Source organism: Rhinolophus sinicus, linkage group LG07 (genome assembly GCF_036562045.2).
Source record: "Rhinolophus sinicus isolate RSC01 linkage group LG07, ASM3656204v1, whole genome shotgun sequence".
In the NCBI taxonomy this organism is placed as follows: Eukaryota; Metazoa; Chordata; class Mammalia; order Chiroptera; family Rhinolophidae; genus Rhinolophus; species Rhinolophus sinicus.
Genome location: NC_133757.1, coordinates 79,052,612 through 79,066,739, shown reverse-complemented (window position 1 = coordinate 79,066,739; position 14,128 = coordinate 79,052,612). Strand labels below are relative to the sequence as shown.

General features: G+C 47.3%; 1 protein-coding gene, 1 non-coding gene and 1 pseudogene across 2 annotated transcripts; all 3 read left to right on the top strand.

The window, feature by feature from the left end:
- Positions 1-1,435: 1,435 nt before the first annotated feature.
- LOC109449971 (large ribosomal subunit protein eL29) lies at positions 1,436-2,239 on the top strand (annotated as a pseudogene).
- Positions 2,240-10,330: 8,091 nt separating this feature from the next.
- On the top strand, positions 10,331-13,626 carry RPL18A (ribosomal protein L18a). Its single transcript, XM_019737074.2, has 5 exons — positions 10,331-10,448; positions 11,754-11,933; positions 12,515-12,644; positions 13,228-13,337; positions 13,480-13,626. The coding sequence occupies exons 1-5, from the start codon at positions 10,431-10,433 to the stop codon at positions 13,570-13,572; spliced, it is 531 nt and encodes a 176-aa protein (XP_019592633.1). The 5' UTR covers positions 10,331-10,430; the 3' UTR covers positions 13,573-13,626.
- Positions 12,960-13,091, top strand: LOC141572964 (small nucleolar RNA SNORA68). The gene has a single exon (XR_012498553.1). It is a non-coding gene; the product is annotated as a small nucleolar RNA SNORA68 (small nucleolar RNA).
- Positions 13,627-14,128: the final 502 nt, after the last annotated feature.

The following is a 14,128-nucleotide window of genomic DNA, read 5'->3' as shown; positions in this document are numbered from 1 at the left end:
ATCAGTCTAAGACCTCTACACTAAGAACTACAGATATTGCTGAGAGAAATTCGTGAAGACCTAATAAATGGAAAGATATCATGTTCACAGGTTAGAAGACTTACTGTTGTTAAGATGTCAGTTCTCCCCAAACTGATCTACAGAGTCAATGAAATTCCAATCTAAATTCAGCAGAATTTTTTTTTTTTTAAGAAATTGTCACTGACTTTAAAATGTGTATAGAATTGCAAGGGACCTAGAATAACCAAAGTGATTTCTTAAAAGTAGATAAAAGTCAGAGGACTTATTTTAGTTGATTTCTAGGCTTATCATAGAGCTATAGTAATTAAGACAATTTGGTATTTGTGAAAAGACAGACATATATATCAGTAAAACAGAATAGAGAGTAATAGATCCATATAAATACAGCCAGTTGATTTTTGACACAGATATTTAGGCAATTAAATGGAGGAAAGGAAAGTCTTTTCAGCAAATGGTATTGGAACAACTTGCCAACATACGGAAAACAATTAACATTGACCCTTACCTAACATCATACACGAAATTAACTCAAAACGGATCACAAACCTGAATGTAAAACCTAAAACTCTAAGACTTCTAGAAAAAACATAAGAGCAAATCTTTACAAAGTTGGAGAAGGCAGTCTTCTTAGTTAGAAAAAGTTGATAATTACACTTCATCGTTTTGTTCTTCAAAAGACACCACTGAGAAAAAAGGCAAGACATCAGGAGAAAATATGTGCAATGCTTATATTAAATAAACAAAATACCTGTATCCAGAATAAATAAACAACTCTTACAACTCAATAATAAAAGACAAACAACTCAATAAGAAAATGGGCAAAAGATTTGAATACTTCATCAAAGAGGACATATGAATGGCTAACAAGCACACGAAAAGACGCTCAACGTCATTAGCCATCAGGGAAATGCAAATCCAAACCACCATAGGATACCACCGAACACCCAGTAGAATGGACAAAATGAGAAAGGCAGACAGTAACAAGTGTTGGTGATGCATTGCTGGTGGGAATGCAAAGTGGTACAGCTGCTGTGGAAAAGCATGGCAGTTTCTTAAAGTTAAACATAGACTACCCTACAACCCAGCCATTCCACTCAGAGATACTTAGAGAAATTATTAAAGCTGGTATCCATACAATGACTTGTAAGTGAATGTTTGTAGCAGCTTTATTTGTGAGAGTTCTAAACTGAAAACCACCCAAATGTTCACCAGCCGATGAACAACCTGTGGTCCAGCCATACAGTGAAATAGACTCGGCAATACAAGGGATTGAAATACTGACACATGAACACGCACCAACATGGAGCGATCTCAGAATCGTCACACTGAGTGAAAGAAGCCAGCACAAAGCTTATATATAAAATTCTGGCTTCCAGTCTCAGGCGTTTGGGGAGCCACAGGTTTTGGTGCAGACATGTCCAAGTCCAAGAAACACACCACACACAACCAGTCCTGAAAATGACACACAAAAATACATCAAGAAACCGTAATCACAAAGATATGACTCTCTTATGGGGGTGGACCTCAAGTTCCTGAGGAATATACATTTGGCCAAGAAGCACAACAAGAAAGGCCTGAAGGAGATGCAGGCCACCAACACCAAGGCCATGAGTGCACTGGCTGAGGTTATCAAGACCCTCCTAAAGCCCAAGGAAGTCAAGCTGAAGGTCCCAAAGGGTGGCAGCTGCAAGCTCAATCAACTTGCCTACCGTGTTTCCCCCAAAATAAGACCTAGCCGGACAATCAACTCTAATGCGTCTTTTGGAGCAAAAATTAATATAAGACCCAGTATTATATTATTATACTATATTACATTAATTATATTACATTAATTATATTACATTAATTATATTACATTAATTATATTACATTATATTACATTACATTATATTATATTATATTATATTATATTATATTATATTATATTATATTATATTATATTATACCCGGTCCAGGTCTTACATTAATTTTTGCTCCAAAAGACGCATTAGAGTTGATTGTCTGGCTAGGTCTTATTTTCGAGGAAACACAGTATATCGCTCACCCCAAGCTTGGGGAACATTCTGATTGCCAAGGGTCTCAGGCTCTGCTGGCCAAAGTCCAAAGCCAAGGCTCAGACCAAGGCTCCGGCCATGGCTGTAGCTTGAGCTCCGCCTCCAGCTCAGGCTCAGGCTCCAGCTCCCAAAGGTGCCCGGGCCCGACAAAGGCTCCAGAGTAGAGGTTTCTATCTGCCAGTATGAGGACAGAGGACTGGTGGGACCCCTGGGGTGCTGTCTGGAGGGGGCTGGTGTCTTCCTATACTATTTGTACAAATAAATGTGAGGCAGGATCTGTCAAAAAATAATAATAAAATAAAATTCTGGAACATGCAAATGAATCTTAATCGTAGTCATGGTTTCATATATTTACACCCATGTCAAAACAGCGTGTAGGGTGTGTTTAAAATATGTGCAATTTCCTATATGTGTAATCTAAAAAACAAAATAAATGAACAAACAAAACAGAAACAAACTCGTAGCTATAGAGATCAAATTGATGGTCGCCAGATGGAAGGATTGGGGGGATGGGTGAAAAAGGTGAAGGGATTAAGAAGTAGAAATTGCCAGTTATTAAAACAGTCACGGAGAGCGGCCGGATGGCTCAGGTGGTTAGAGCACGAGCTCTCAACAACAAGGTGGCCGGTTCAGTTCTGCATGGGATGGTGGGCTGCGCCCCCTGCAGCTAAAGATTGAAAACGGCGACTGGACTTGGAGCTGAGCTGCTCCCTCCACAACTAGACTGAAGGACAACGACTTGGAGCTGATGGGCCCTGGAGAAACACACTGTTCCCAATATTCCCCAATAAAAAAATGTTCTTTTAATTGAAGTGTGCAATTTAGTGTACTACAATTATACCAATTATACTTCAATAAAGTTGAAAAGATGGATGAGAAGGAGAGGAAGGAATAACAAGGGGCCATTTTCCACCTGTCCGACTGATGAAAAGTGTGAGAACTCGGTGTATTCTCAAAGGTCTACAGAAACAAATTCTTGTTCACTGCTGTCGGGGTGGAAATGGCTGGCTCAGGCCTACAGAGTGGATCGGGTGGGAGCTGAAGAAATTGCTCTGGGACCCAGAAAGTCTCCTTTAAGTGACTGAGCCTTCCTGGAATGACACTTTGTGGGGACAGAGTCCCAGAGAACAGTTTCCAGTCTCGACCTCACACGGAAAGGTGCTGGCTCAGGTAGTAGATGGTCATCAGCTGTGACTAGTTGGCCATCAGCTGTAACCAGTGAGCCATTGGCCACTGATATAACTGCCGTGGCTACGTTGGGGGGTTGGTTGGTTGGTTGGCAGAGAAGCAGGCGGCAGGTTGCAGATCGTGCGGCTCCTGCTCCCTGTGTCTCCATCCCAGCCACCAGCGAGAGTATAGTGGTATGACTCCCCTATCTGTGGCTCCATGGGTGTTCCTTTTTGGCCTCACCATGTCCTGCGTTCTTGTGCGGGGAGCAGGACCAGAGTCCCTGCATGACACACCTATACAGGGTTGTTTATTCTCAGTAGCACTCTTTGTAACAGTAACCATCTGGAAACAACCTAAATGCCCAACTACAGGGGATTCACTGGATCAACTATGACCATTTTCAGCATGGAATAGTGTGCAGCTGTGCAAAAGAATGAGGCAGCATAATGCTATCGATGTGGGAAGACTTTGTGAAGGAAAAAACAAGATGCAAATCCACCCAGACAGGAAGCTTTAGTTTGTGTAGAAAGAGAAGAGACAATGAGGATTTCCTCTGTGTAGACTCTCTCTGCATCAAAATATGAATAACGTTTTGGGGAGGGGAACTGGGGAGCAATGATGGGCAAAAGAGGGAGATTTAGTTTATGTCTTTTACCATTTTGTGCCTGTTGAATTTTGTATTTGTTAAGTGTTTAAAGGGCAAGTGTTTCATCAAAAAAGGAAATATGTAACCACCTGGGATAGGAGAGGAAATGGGAATTACTGGAGCTATTGTTCAGAGGTTGACCATGAGCCCCAACAATCATATTGTTAATGAGAATGGCAAGCACATCACGTGCTTTCCTGTGCACCAGGAGCCCACCAGGGCTTCTCACATGTAGCAATTCATTTAATCCTGAAACAATCTCTGAAGTGTGGGCTGTGATCCTTATTTACAGAGGGGGAAATTGAGGCTGGGAAGTCAAGTGACAGGAAGAGTCTCCAGCTTGCTTTGCTCCCCCTTTTCACAATGTCCTAGGACCCCCCTCAATAAGCTGAGCAAAGGAGAAGAGAGTCGGGCCGCTAGCTTGGGTGGGGGAGATGCTGCCTGGAGCCCTCAGGACCCCCTCTTCACTTTATTTTTCTCCCTAGTACACATCACTCTGCTGTGGTGCATATTTTTCTTAATTATTTTGTTTTTGTCCACTTTCCCCATTCATGTGTCAGTTCCCCCAGCGCTGCCTGGCACATAGTAGCGGAAGGAAGAAAAGAAGGGAGGGAGGGAGGGAGGGAGGGAGGGAGGGAGGGAGGAAGGAAGGAAGGAAGGAAGGAAGGAAGGAAGGAAGGAAGGAAGGAAGGGGGAGAGAGAGCGAGACAGAGAAAGAGAGGAAGGAAGGGAGGAAGAAGTCAGAGGAGGAGCCTTAGGAGGGTTGGGGGCAGGGACCATTGCGGACAGGTAGGAGGAGGAAGGAGGGCAGCGTCTGGGTGGGGTTTCAGCTAGAATACAGGGGAGTGGGTGGCTTGGGGGTGTTTTGAGGACAAAGGGATGGGAGCAGAACTCCAGCCAGGTGAGCCCTGGAAGGATGGAGGTGCCAGTAGCTGAGATGGAAAAGGGGGAGAGTAGGATGGGGGAACAGAGATTGTGGTTCAAGGTCCAGGACCAGCGTACCAGGCTCATATTCCTGCTTGGCTTAGGCTGGGCACAACAGAAAAGAGGGGTCACTGGGGTAAGAGGGTGGCTCAGGGGCGCAGCGGGGGCCAAAATGTAATAGGCAGAACACACACGTGTCCTTCCCTCCTCTCCAGCTGCGGGGTCATGCTGACCCAGACCTTGGAGATAGAAGGTCCAGGCCCCAAGGCCTGCGCCCTGCCTCCCTCCCCCACCGACTTCCTCCTCCTCCCCTCTCCCTTCTACTCCTGTCCTTCCTACTCCTCCCTACCTACTCTCCTCTGGATGTGATTTGTGCCCCAAGACCCGCCCTGAGTATTCCAGAACCTCTTTCCACCCTCCTGTTTACTCCGTGCTGTCCAGGGAGACTGAGGTCCAGAACCCTGAGTTCATGCACAATGGTAGGGCCCCTGCCTACCCAGTCCTAACAATTACACGCCATTTAAATCTCACAACAACCCTACCAGCTGGGAACTATTATTAGCCTCATCTTACAGGTAGGCAAACTGAGGCCCAAGGCGGCGAAACGGTGGGATTCTAACCTGCTTCTGCCTCACTCCAGTGTCCCAGCTATGAGCCTCGTCGAGGCAGAGACAGGCAAGGGCTCTGCTGCCACCTAGTGGACACTCGTGGCAACACCATTCTGATGAAGTTGCCTCTCGCCTGACGTTCGAGGCCAGAGCAAGACCACAGATAAAGGTGATTTCTGTAATTATAAAAGACAGCATAAATGCGTTGCTTATCCTTTTTGTCTCTTAACTGATTTACAAAGCAGTTGTATAAAAATATATGTTAATTGTATTTTGGGGCCTATAACATATAGAAATGCAATACATTTGATAATAACAGCACAAAGGAGGGGGGCAGAGCAAAGCTGTACTGGAATAAGGAAATGACCCCAGGCAGTGACTAATCCACAAAAACTAATGAAAACCAGAAATGTGAAAGGAGAAAATTAATACAACCAGCTCTATAAATATATATTTGTCCTCGTTTATTTTCTGATTCTTCAACAGACATACGATTGTATGGAATAATAATTACAACAAGGTGTTGTTGGGTTTGTAACACATGTAGATGTAGTATGAATAACAATAATAGCACAATAACAACAATAATTACACAAAAGGAGAGGAGGAAATGACCCATAAAGGAGTCGCATTTCTCTATGTCATTAAAATTGAGGCAGCATAATCTGAAGTAGATTCTAAGTTAAGATGTATATATATGTTCAGCCCTAGGGGAACTACTGAGGAAATAACTCAAAAACTATAGTGAAAAAATATTAAAGGAATTGAAACATTACACTAGAAAACAGTCACTTTATGCAATAAGAAGCAGTAAAGGGAAAATAGAGAAACAACAAAAAAGACAGACGCAGATGAACAAAAGTAAAACGGCAGATGACATGTAAAAAATGACAATCCTCAAATTGATCTACAGATTCAACACAGATCCTATCAAAATCCCAGCTATCTTCTTTGCAGAAAGTGACAAACTGATCCTAAAATTCATATGAAAATTCAAGGGACCCAGAATAGCCTTTTTAATTTTAAAAAATATCAAAACTGGAGAATTCACACTTCCCAATCCAAAACTGAATACAAAGCTACAGCAATCAAAACAGAATGTTGGGGCCGGCCCGGTGGCTCAGGCGGTTAGAACTCCGTGCTCCTAACTCCGAAGGCTGCCGGTTCGATTCCTACATGGGCCAGTGGGCTCTCAACCACAAGGTTGCCAGTTCAATTCCTTGAGTCCCGCAAGGGATGGTGGGCTCTGCCCCCTGCAACTAAGATTAAACACAGCACCTTGAGCTAAGATTAAACACGGCACCTTGAGCTGAGCTGCCTCCCGGATGACTCAGTTGTTGGTTGGAGCACAGGCTCTCAACCACAAGGTTGCCAGGATGGTGGGCAGCACCCCCTGCAACTAAAATTGAACACGGCACCTTGAGCTGAGCTGCCGCTGAGCTCCCGGATGGCTCAGTTGGTTGGAGCATGTCCTCTCAACCACAAGGTTGCCGGTTTGACTCCCGCAAGGGATGGTGGGCTGTGCCCCCTGCAACTAGCAACAGCAACTGGACCTGGAGCTGAGCTGCGCCCTCCACAACTAAGACTGAAAGAACAACAACTTGAAGCTGAACAGAACCCTCCACAACTAAGATTGAAAGGACAACAATTTGACCATTGTTCCCCAATAAAGTCCTGTTCCCCTTCCCCAATAAAATCTTAAAAAAAAAAAAAAAAAAACCAGAATGTTACTGTCATAAAGAGAGAGACAGATCAATGGAATAGATTTAAGGATCCAGAAATAAACACATTTATTTTCAACAAGATATTTCAAAGGAGGAATATCATCTCAATAAATGGGGTTGCAAGAACTATAGATCCACACATGAAAGAATGAAGTTGGACCCGTGTCTCATACTGAAACAGGGCCTGGTTGGGACCCCCAGAAAAGAGGCTTTGTAATGTCCCTGGCCTTGCCTCTCCCTGCCCTAGAGCTTAACAATTGAAAAACCTCCACCTTGCAGTTTGAGTTTGAAATGTCCCCTGTCCAGTTCCTTGCTTTAGATAATTACCCTGAACTTGTTCTGGCTTGTGATCACAATACCCCTTGCTTACTGATCACAATCTTTATGGCCTAACATTCTTTTCAGGTTACTGTCATCACTGCTCCTGAGTTGATGACCATGTTGGAGAGCCACATCACCTGAGGGAAGACTCCATGCAGACCCCTGGAACATGTGTCCTCTGGAGGAATGTCCAGATTTTCCCTTAAGTATCCCAGGCTGGTCTGAGAATGTTAAGGCAGTTTTTGGATGTGTTAGCCCGCTGCCTTCTCAGACCACCGGTGCTCTGATAATAAACACTTATTCTATGACCCAACTCCTGTGTCGGTCTATTGGCTGAGCAGTGCAGGCAACACAGCCCCAGACTTGTTTGGCTTCTGGTTTCAATACTACATACAAAATTTATTCAAAATGGATCAGAGACCTAACTATAAGAGCTAAAACTATAAAATTATTAAGAAAACATAGACACAAACTTCAGAACGTTGGATTAGGCAATGGTTTCTTAGATATGACATCAAAAGCACAAGCAATAAAAGAAAAAAGATAAATTGAACTTCATCAAAATTTTAAAAATGTTTGCTCCTTAAAGGACTCCATCAAGAAAGTGAAAAGATAATTCACAGAATGAAAAAAGTTTGAAAATCATATCTGATAAGGAACTACATATCTATAGGATATATATAGAACTCTTATAACTCAGTAATAATAATTTTAAAAACCCTCAATTTAAAAATGGGAAAATAGGCTGGCCCGGTGGCTCAGGCGGTTAGAGCTCCGTGCTCCTAACTCCAAAGGCTGCCGGTTCGATTCCCACATGGACCAGTGGGCTCTCAACCACAAGGTTGCCAGTTCAATCCCTTGAGTCCCGCAAGGGATGGTGGGCTGCGCCCCCTGCAACTAGAAAACGGCAACTAGAAAACGGCAACTAGGAAACGGCAACTAGGAAACGGCAACTGGACCTGGAGCTGAGCTGCGCCCTCCACAACTAAGACTGAAAGAACAACAACTTGAAGCTGAACAGAACCCTCCACAACTAAGATTGAAAGGACAACAACTTGGGAAAAAAAAAAAAAAGTCCTGGAAGTACACACTTTTCCCCAATAAAGTCCTGTTAAAAAAATAAATAAAAATAAAAACTAAAAAAAAGCTTATATTGCAGTTACTTCCATTTAAAAAATAAATAAATAAAAATGGGAAAATAATCTGAATAGACATTTCTCCAAAGAAAATATACATATGGCCAGTAAGCACATGAAAAGATGCCCAACATCATTAGTTATCAGGGAAAAGCAAATCAAAATCACAAAGAGATACCACTTCCCATGCACTAGGATGGTTACAATAAAAAAGACAAATAATAAAAAGTGGTGAGGATATGGAGAAGTTGGAACCCTCATACATTTCTGATGGGGATTTAAAATGATGCAGGCATTTTAGAAAATAGTCTGGCAGTTCCTTTAAAGGTTAAACATAGAATTACTGTATGACCCAGCAATTCCACTCCTAGCTACATACCCAAGAGAAATGAAAACATACAATGACACAAAGTTTTGCATGCAAATGTAATTATCTCATTACTTGCAATAGCCAAAAAGTGGAAACCACCCAAATGTCCATCAACTGATGAATGGATAACAAAATACACCCATACAATGGAATATTATACCATAGTATAAAGAAATGAAGTATACTGAACCATGATACAATGTGAATAAGCCTTGAAAACTTTATGCTAAGTGAAAGGAGCCAATCACAACAGACCTCATTTTGTATGATTTCAATATTGTGAAATGTCTAAAATAGGCAAGTCCATAGAGGCAGAAGGTAGATTCCAAGTTGACTGGGACGGGGGGATGGGGAGGGAATGGGAAGTGACTGCTAACGATGAGGGATTTCTTTTGGGGACGGTGGATATGTTCTAAATTTTATGGTGATGGTTGCACACCTGTGCATATACTAAATACATTAATGTGTGTCTGAATAAATGGTAGCAAAAACCATTGAATTGTACAATTTAAATGGGTGAATTGTATGGTATGTAAATTGTATCTCAATGAAGCCATTGTTCATTTTTTAATTAAAAATAATGCTTGGGGCGGCCGAATGGCTCAGTTGGTTAGAGCGGGAGCTCTGAACAACAGGGTTGCCCATTGGATTCCCACATGGGCCAGTGAGCTGCACCCGTTTTTGTCCCAACCCCTCAAAGATGGGGGGGTGCATCTAGATCAGTTCTAAGCCCCCGCCTCCCCACTTCTACTCCCACCCCAGGATTCCCCAGGATCTGTACTGGAGGCAAGCAGATGGGGTTTGAATCTAGGAGATGGGGTTTGAATCTCTGCCACTATGAAACACAAATCAGAGCTCCATAATAATAATAGCAACTAGCATTCCAGAGCTTAATGAATGTTAGCGCTTGTTAATTGCTCTGTGCCTGGGGTTTTACATGGGTTATCTAATCATTGTCACATTACTAGGAGAAAAACAGTACTATTATTCCCATTTTACAGATGAGAACTCTCCAGTCCGTAGCTCGAGACACAGCTCCGGGAAAAGCGCAGCGATCGCATCATAAACACCGCGCCCATTCGAGGTCTGGTTCTATTAGCATACAGAAGCATCCCCGGAAGGGGAACACTCCAACCCACCACCTGGGCCTCCTCCAGGTGCCTACAACTCCCGGTGCGCGGCTGGAGCCGACGTTCCCTTCATGGCAGCGGAACATGAGGGGGCTAGCTGCGCTGCCTCTTGGGAGTTGTAGTCTCACCGCGAAGGGAGGTGGGGCTGTGAGAGCTTGGTGTACCTGAAACCAATGAAGAAGCAGATCTGATTGAGCGCGAGGCCAAGAAGCCAATGGGCGCGCGGTTTGGAGAGGGAGGGACTTCCGACAACAAAGTCATGGTGAGAGGCTGCGCCAGACCGGTCACTTCCTTTTGTGGGTGGCGGCGAGAGTGGAGGGAACGCAATGAAGGCCTCCGGCACGGTAAGGCGGTCGCGGCAGGGTAAGGGGCCGGAGAACGCGTCGCGGACCGAATGGGGGGGCCCCAGGAAGTGGCGTGGGCCGCGTCGGGGGTGTGCGCTCCCAGTTGGGAGCCGCGCGGTCGCGGGTCGCGGCCCCCTTGTGCCGCCAACATGGCGGCCACTGCGGGCGCCGCGTGGGGAGGCAGGAGCGTGACCCGGGCAGGCTCGGGGATCGCAAGCTCGAGTCTACTTTCCAGAGGAAGGGATATGTTGCATGGCGTGGAGGTTCGCGTTACAGGACCTCGTCGAGCTTCCGAGCCTCAGTTTTCCCAACTGCATAGTGGACGTGGTGGGAGGCAGTAGTGTTCCCATTTTTCCTGGTACGTCAGTCAGAAGTAGGAGAAAATTGTAAACCCAAGTTGACACGGAGAGTGCGACCCTTATTGTGGCAAGTGCTGGGCAAATTCAAGGGGCACTGTGGTGCAAAGTTGGAAGAACAGGCCCTGAGGGGAAAAGGAGCGCGCGTGGGGTGGGGATGTCATGTACAGCTCTCCAGCCTCAGTTTCCGCGCTCGGAAAGGGGCCGCATCTGTCCCTTTCAAAACGGGTGATCTGCGGGGCCGATGAGTCAGGTGGAGAGGTGGAAGTGTAGGAGCTTAGTTTGCGGTATTTGGGGCTACCTTTTATTGACATTAGTGAAATAATTGAGAGTCATTTCCTGAGGTAGCTCTTTTCTACCGTATCGCATGGCTTAGATTTAGCAGACATCCTCGTCGTAGCATCCGTGTAAATATGGAGCTTCTGTTTGGGAGCAGCTGGGGAAACAGGCATGGCAGCAGTGCAGAGAGCCCAGGGCTGGAGAGAGAACTGGACATTTGTCCAGCCCCTGGAGTGGGTTGGATCCCAGGTTGGTCACTGTCTGAACTCCAGAGTGAAAGAGGACTTTGGCAAGATGTGAGTTGCAGAGATGCTGTGGAGGAATGAGGCTGCCTCCTGGCTGTTCCGAACCTAAGGCTGCAAGTCTAGGCCTCAGCTTTTCTTACAAATAGAAAGGGAGGAACAGTGGGGTTGACAGCTTTGCTTAGCTTTCGTGAACCAGGGTACTGGGCACACGGGCATCCTGATTAATCCCCCTGCCCTCACTTTTATGGGGAAGGTTGGACAGTGGCACGACCTGCATTCACCTAGATTCCAGATGGAAGCCCTGGGGTAGGATTCTCTGTTCTCTGTCCACTGATCCAGTGGTCACCACGCTTGGGAAAGGGAGCGGGGCATCTCCACAGTTGGCTCTGGGTGCTGGCCTCACTTCATCCCTGATTCTGTTTCAGCTGCGAGAATACAAGGTGGTGGGGCGCTGCCTGCCCACCCCCAAGTGCCACGCGCCACCCCTCTACCGTATGCGCATCTTCGCGCCTAACCACGTTGTTGCCAAGTCTCGCTTCTGGTACTTTGTGTCTCAGCTGAAGAAGATGAAGAAGTCTTCAGGGGAGATTGTCTACTGTGGGCAGGTTCGGGGTGTCCAAGACAGGGTGGGGTCTGAAGTGGGTTTATACCTTCCATGTGGCGGCCCTCATCCTACAAGGTTAACAGGCTACAGAGCCCCTGGTACTGTGGACAGGTACAGTTCAGGCCATAGGTCGGGATGGGATGGGATGAGATGGGGTCTCTGCCCTTTTCCTAATGAGAAAGCCCAAGACCTGGGGACGGTGTGTCTGGCACGCTGGGACACCTTGGCTGAGACACTCACCTTCCTTGGGCCTCATCTGTGAAGGGGGGAGAAGTGCTGTCACCTGGGCACACTGCTGTAATGGGCACTGGACTCTATACCATTAGGCTGCACAGGGCGGCAGCTGGTTTTTGGCCCAGATGTGTTTGGGAGGAGTTAGGACCTGTGCTGGTCCCCATGGGGAAAGTGGCCTGGACTGCTCCGTACCCCCACTGTTGCTATGGAAATTTTCCTTCAGATGCCTGAAGGTTTGGGGGCTGAGCTGTTTTGGGAGCAGCAGGGGCAGAGGTATTGGCTCACAAAGGGTAGGGACCGGGTGGAGGCCCCGCTTACTGTGCTCACCTCAGCTGGTTTCCTCTGCAGGTGTTTGAGAAATCCCCCCTGCGGGTAAAGAACTTTGGCATCTGGCTGCGCTACGACTCCCGCAGCGGCACCCACAACATGTACCGGGAGTACCGGGACCTGACCACCGCTGGTGCAGTCACCCAGTGCTGTAAGCCCCCATGCCCACCCCCCACCCCCGCCAGGCCTCTCCTTTACACTCATGTTGCAGGTGTCTGTAGTTCCGTCTCACACCTCCCAACCAGGCTGAGGCAGGACAAGAGCAAGAGGCTTCTAGGGGTGGGGGGAGTGGAGAAGATACCACAGGCGTGCCTTTTTCTGGAACCTGGCAGCAGGTGGGCCTTTTGGGGTCGGCCTTGGTGTAGACACAGCTCCCACCCAGAAGCTGGTCCAGCCCCTGTCCAGTGTTGGGACTTGTAGCTGCCCCAGGTGCTGTTAAGGTGGGCTACCTGCCAAGGCCGAAACCCAAGCACCTAAACCCAAGAACTGCTGTTTTTCGTAGCAGCAGTTTAAACAGAGGTGCTGACAGCAAAGGGATCTCGTCGCCTTTGGGGGCTGTGGCCGTGCCCCTCAAAGTGAATTTGGAGGTTCTACACCCCTAGTAGACAGAGATTATGGCCCGCACCCGGTCCCCAAGTGTGGGACCCTCAGGCAGGAACATGACGGGATGTTTCGGGAACGCCAGAGCCCCCAGCACACATTCACCTTGCCCTGCCCCCTCCCATTCCCCACAGACCGAGACATGGGGGCCCGGCATCGTGCCCGTGCCCACTCCATCCAGATCATGAAGGTGGAAGAGATAGCGGCCAGCAAGTGCCGCCGGCCGGCGGTAAAGCAGTTCCATGTGAGTGCCCTGGGGCCCCTGGTGGGATGAGGGGCTCCCCCCAGCCTTGGTTCTGACGCAGGAGCCCAGTGGGGGGTGACCACACCTCTGGCCCCCTGGACTACAGGGTTAAGAGGCTTCCACCCACCTCTCTTTGTCACAGGACTCCAAGATCAAGTTCCCGCTGCCCCACCGGGTCCTCCGTCGCCAGCACAAGCCACGCTTCACCACCAAGAGGCCCAACACTTTCTTTTAGATTCAGGGCCTCCCTGTTCCCTGGGCTGCCCGAATAAACTCCTTGGGAAAACCAGGCTGCTCAGATACACTTATTTTCTTTGCACACCCTGCAGAACTCAAAAGGGTGTAGCCAGTCTGAGTTTTCTGCTCCAGGAAGGGTCCTCCTCTCCTCAAGTGGGACCCAGACCATGGAATCTCCAGAAGGGGGACGCAGGAATGGTAAGGGTCCCACCCCCAAGCTCTCTACTGCTCGCTAAGTTCCCTGGGGCTTTGTCCAGTGAGGAGCTGTCATAGGTGAGGGCCTGTAGCCAGAGGGTCCAGTTTTCCTCTATGTTAGGTAGCCCTCTGCTGTGAGCTTGGAGGTGCACTGCAGGTCATAGGTTTTGCCCCCAAATCTGTCCCACCTGCTTCATTAAACACAGGCTTCAGCTGGACCCAGGGGGAATCAGGATGGTCGGGCTCATTCATTCTACCTGGGCGTCCCCTCCCAACCAAGAACTCAGTCTTTGGTTCCAAGGTCTGCAGAGCAGATGCAAGGGGGCACCCAAGAGGGCCACAAGCCTGCTGTGCTGGGA

Coding starts and splice junctions, on each gene's coding strand:
- RPL18A (XM_019737074.2), top strand. Junction 11,934..12,514: donor AGATTGTCTACTGTGGGCAG/GTTCGGGGTGTC, acceptor TTTCCTCTGCAG/GTGTTTGAGAAATCCCCCCT. Junction 12,645..13,227: donor TGGTGCAGTCACCCAGTGCT/GTAAGCCCCCAT, acceptor CATTCCCCACAG/ACCGAGACATGGGGGCCCGG.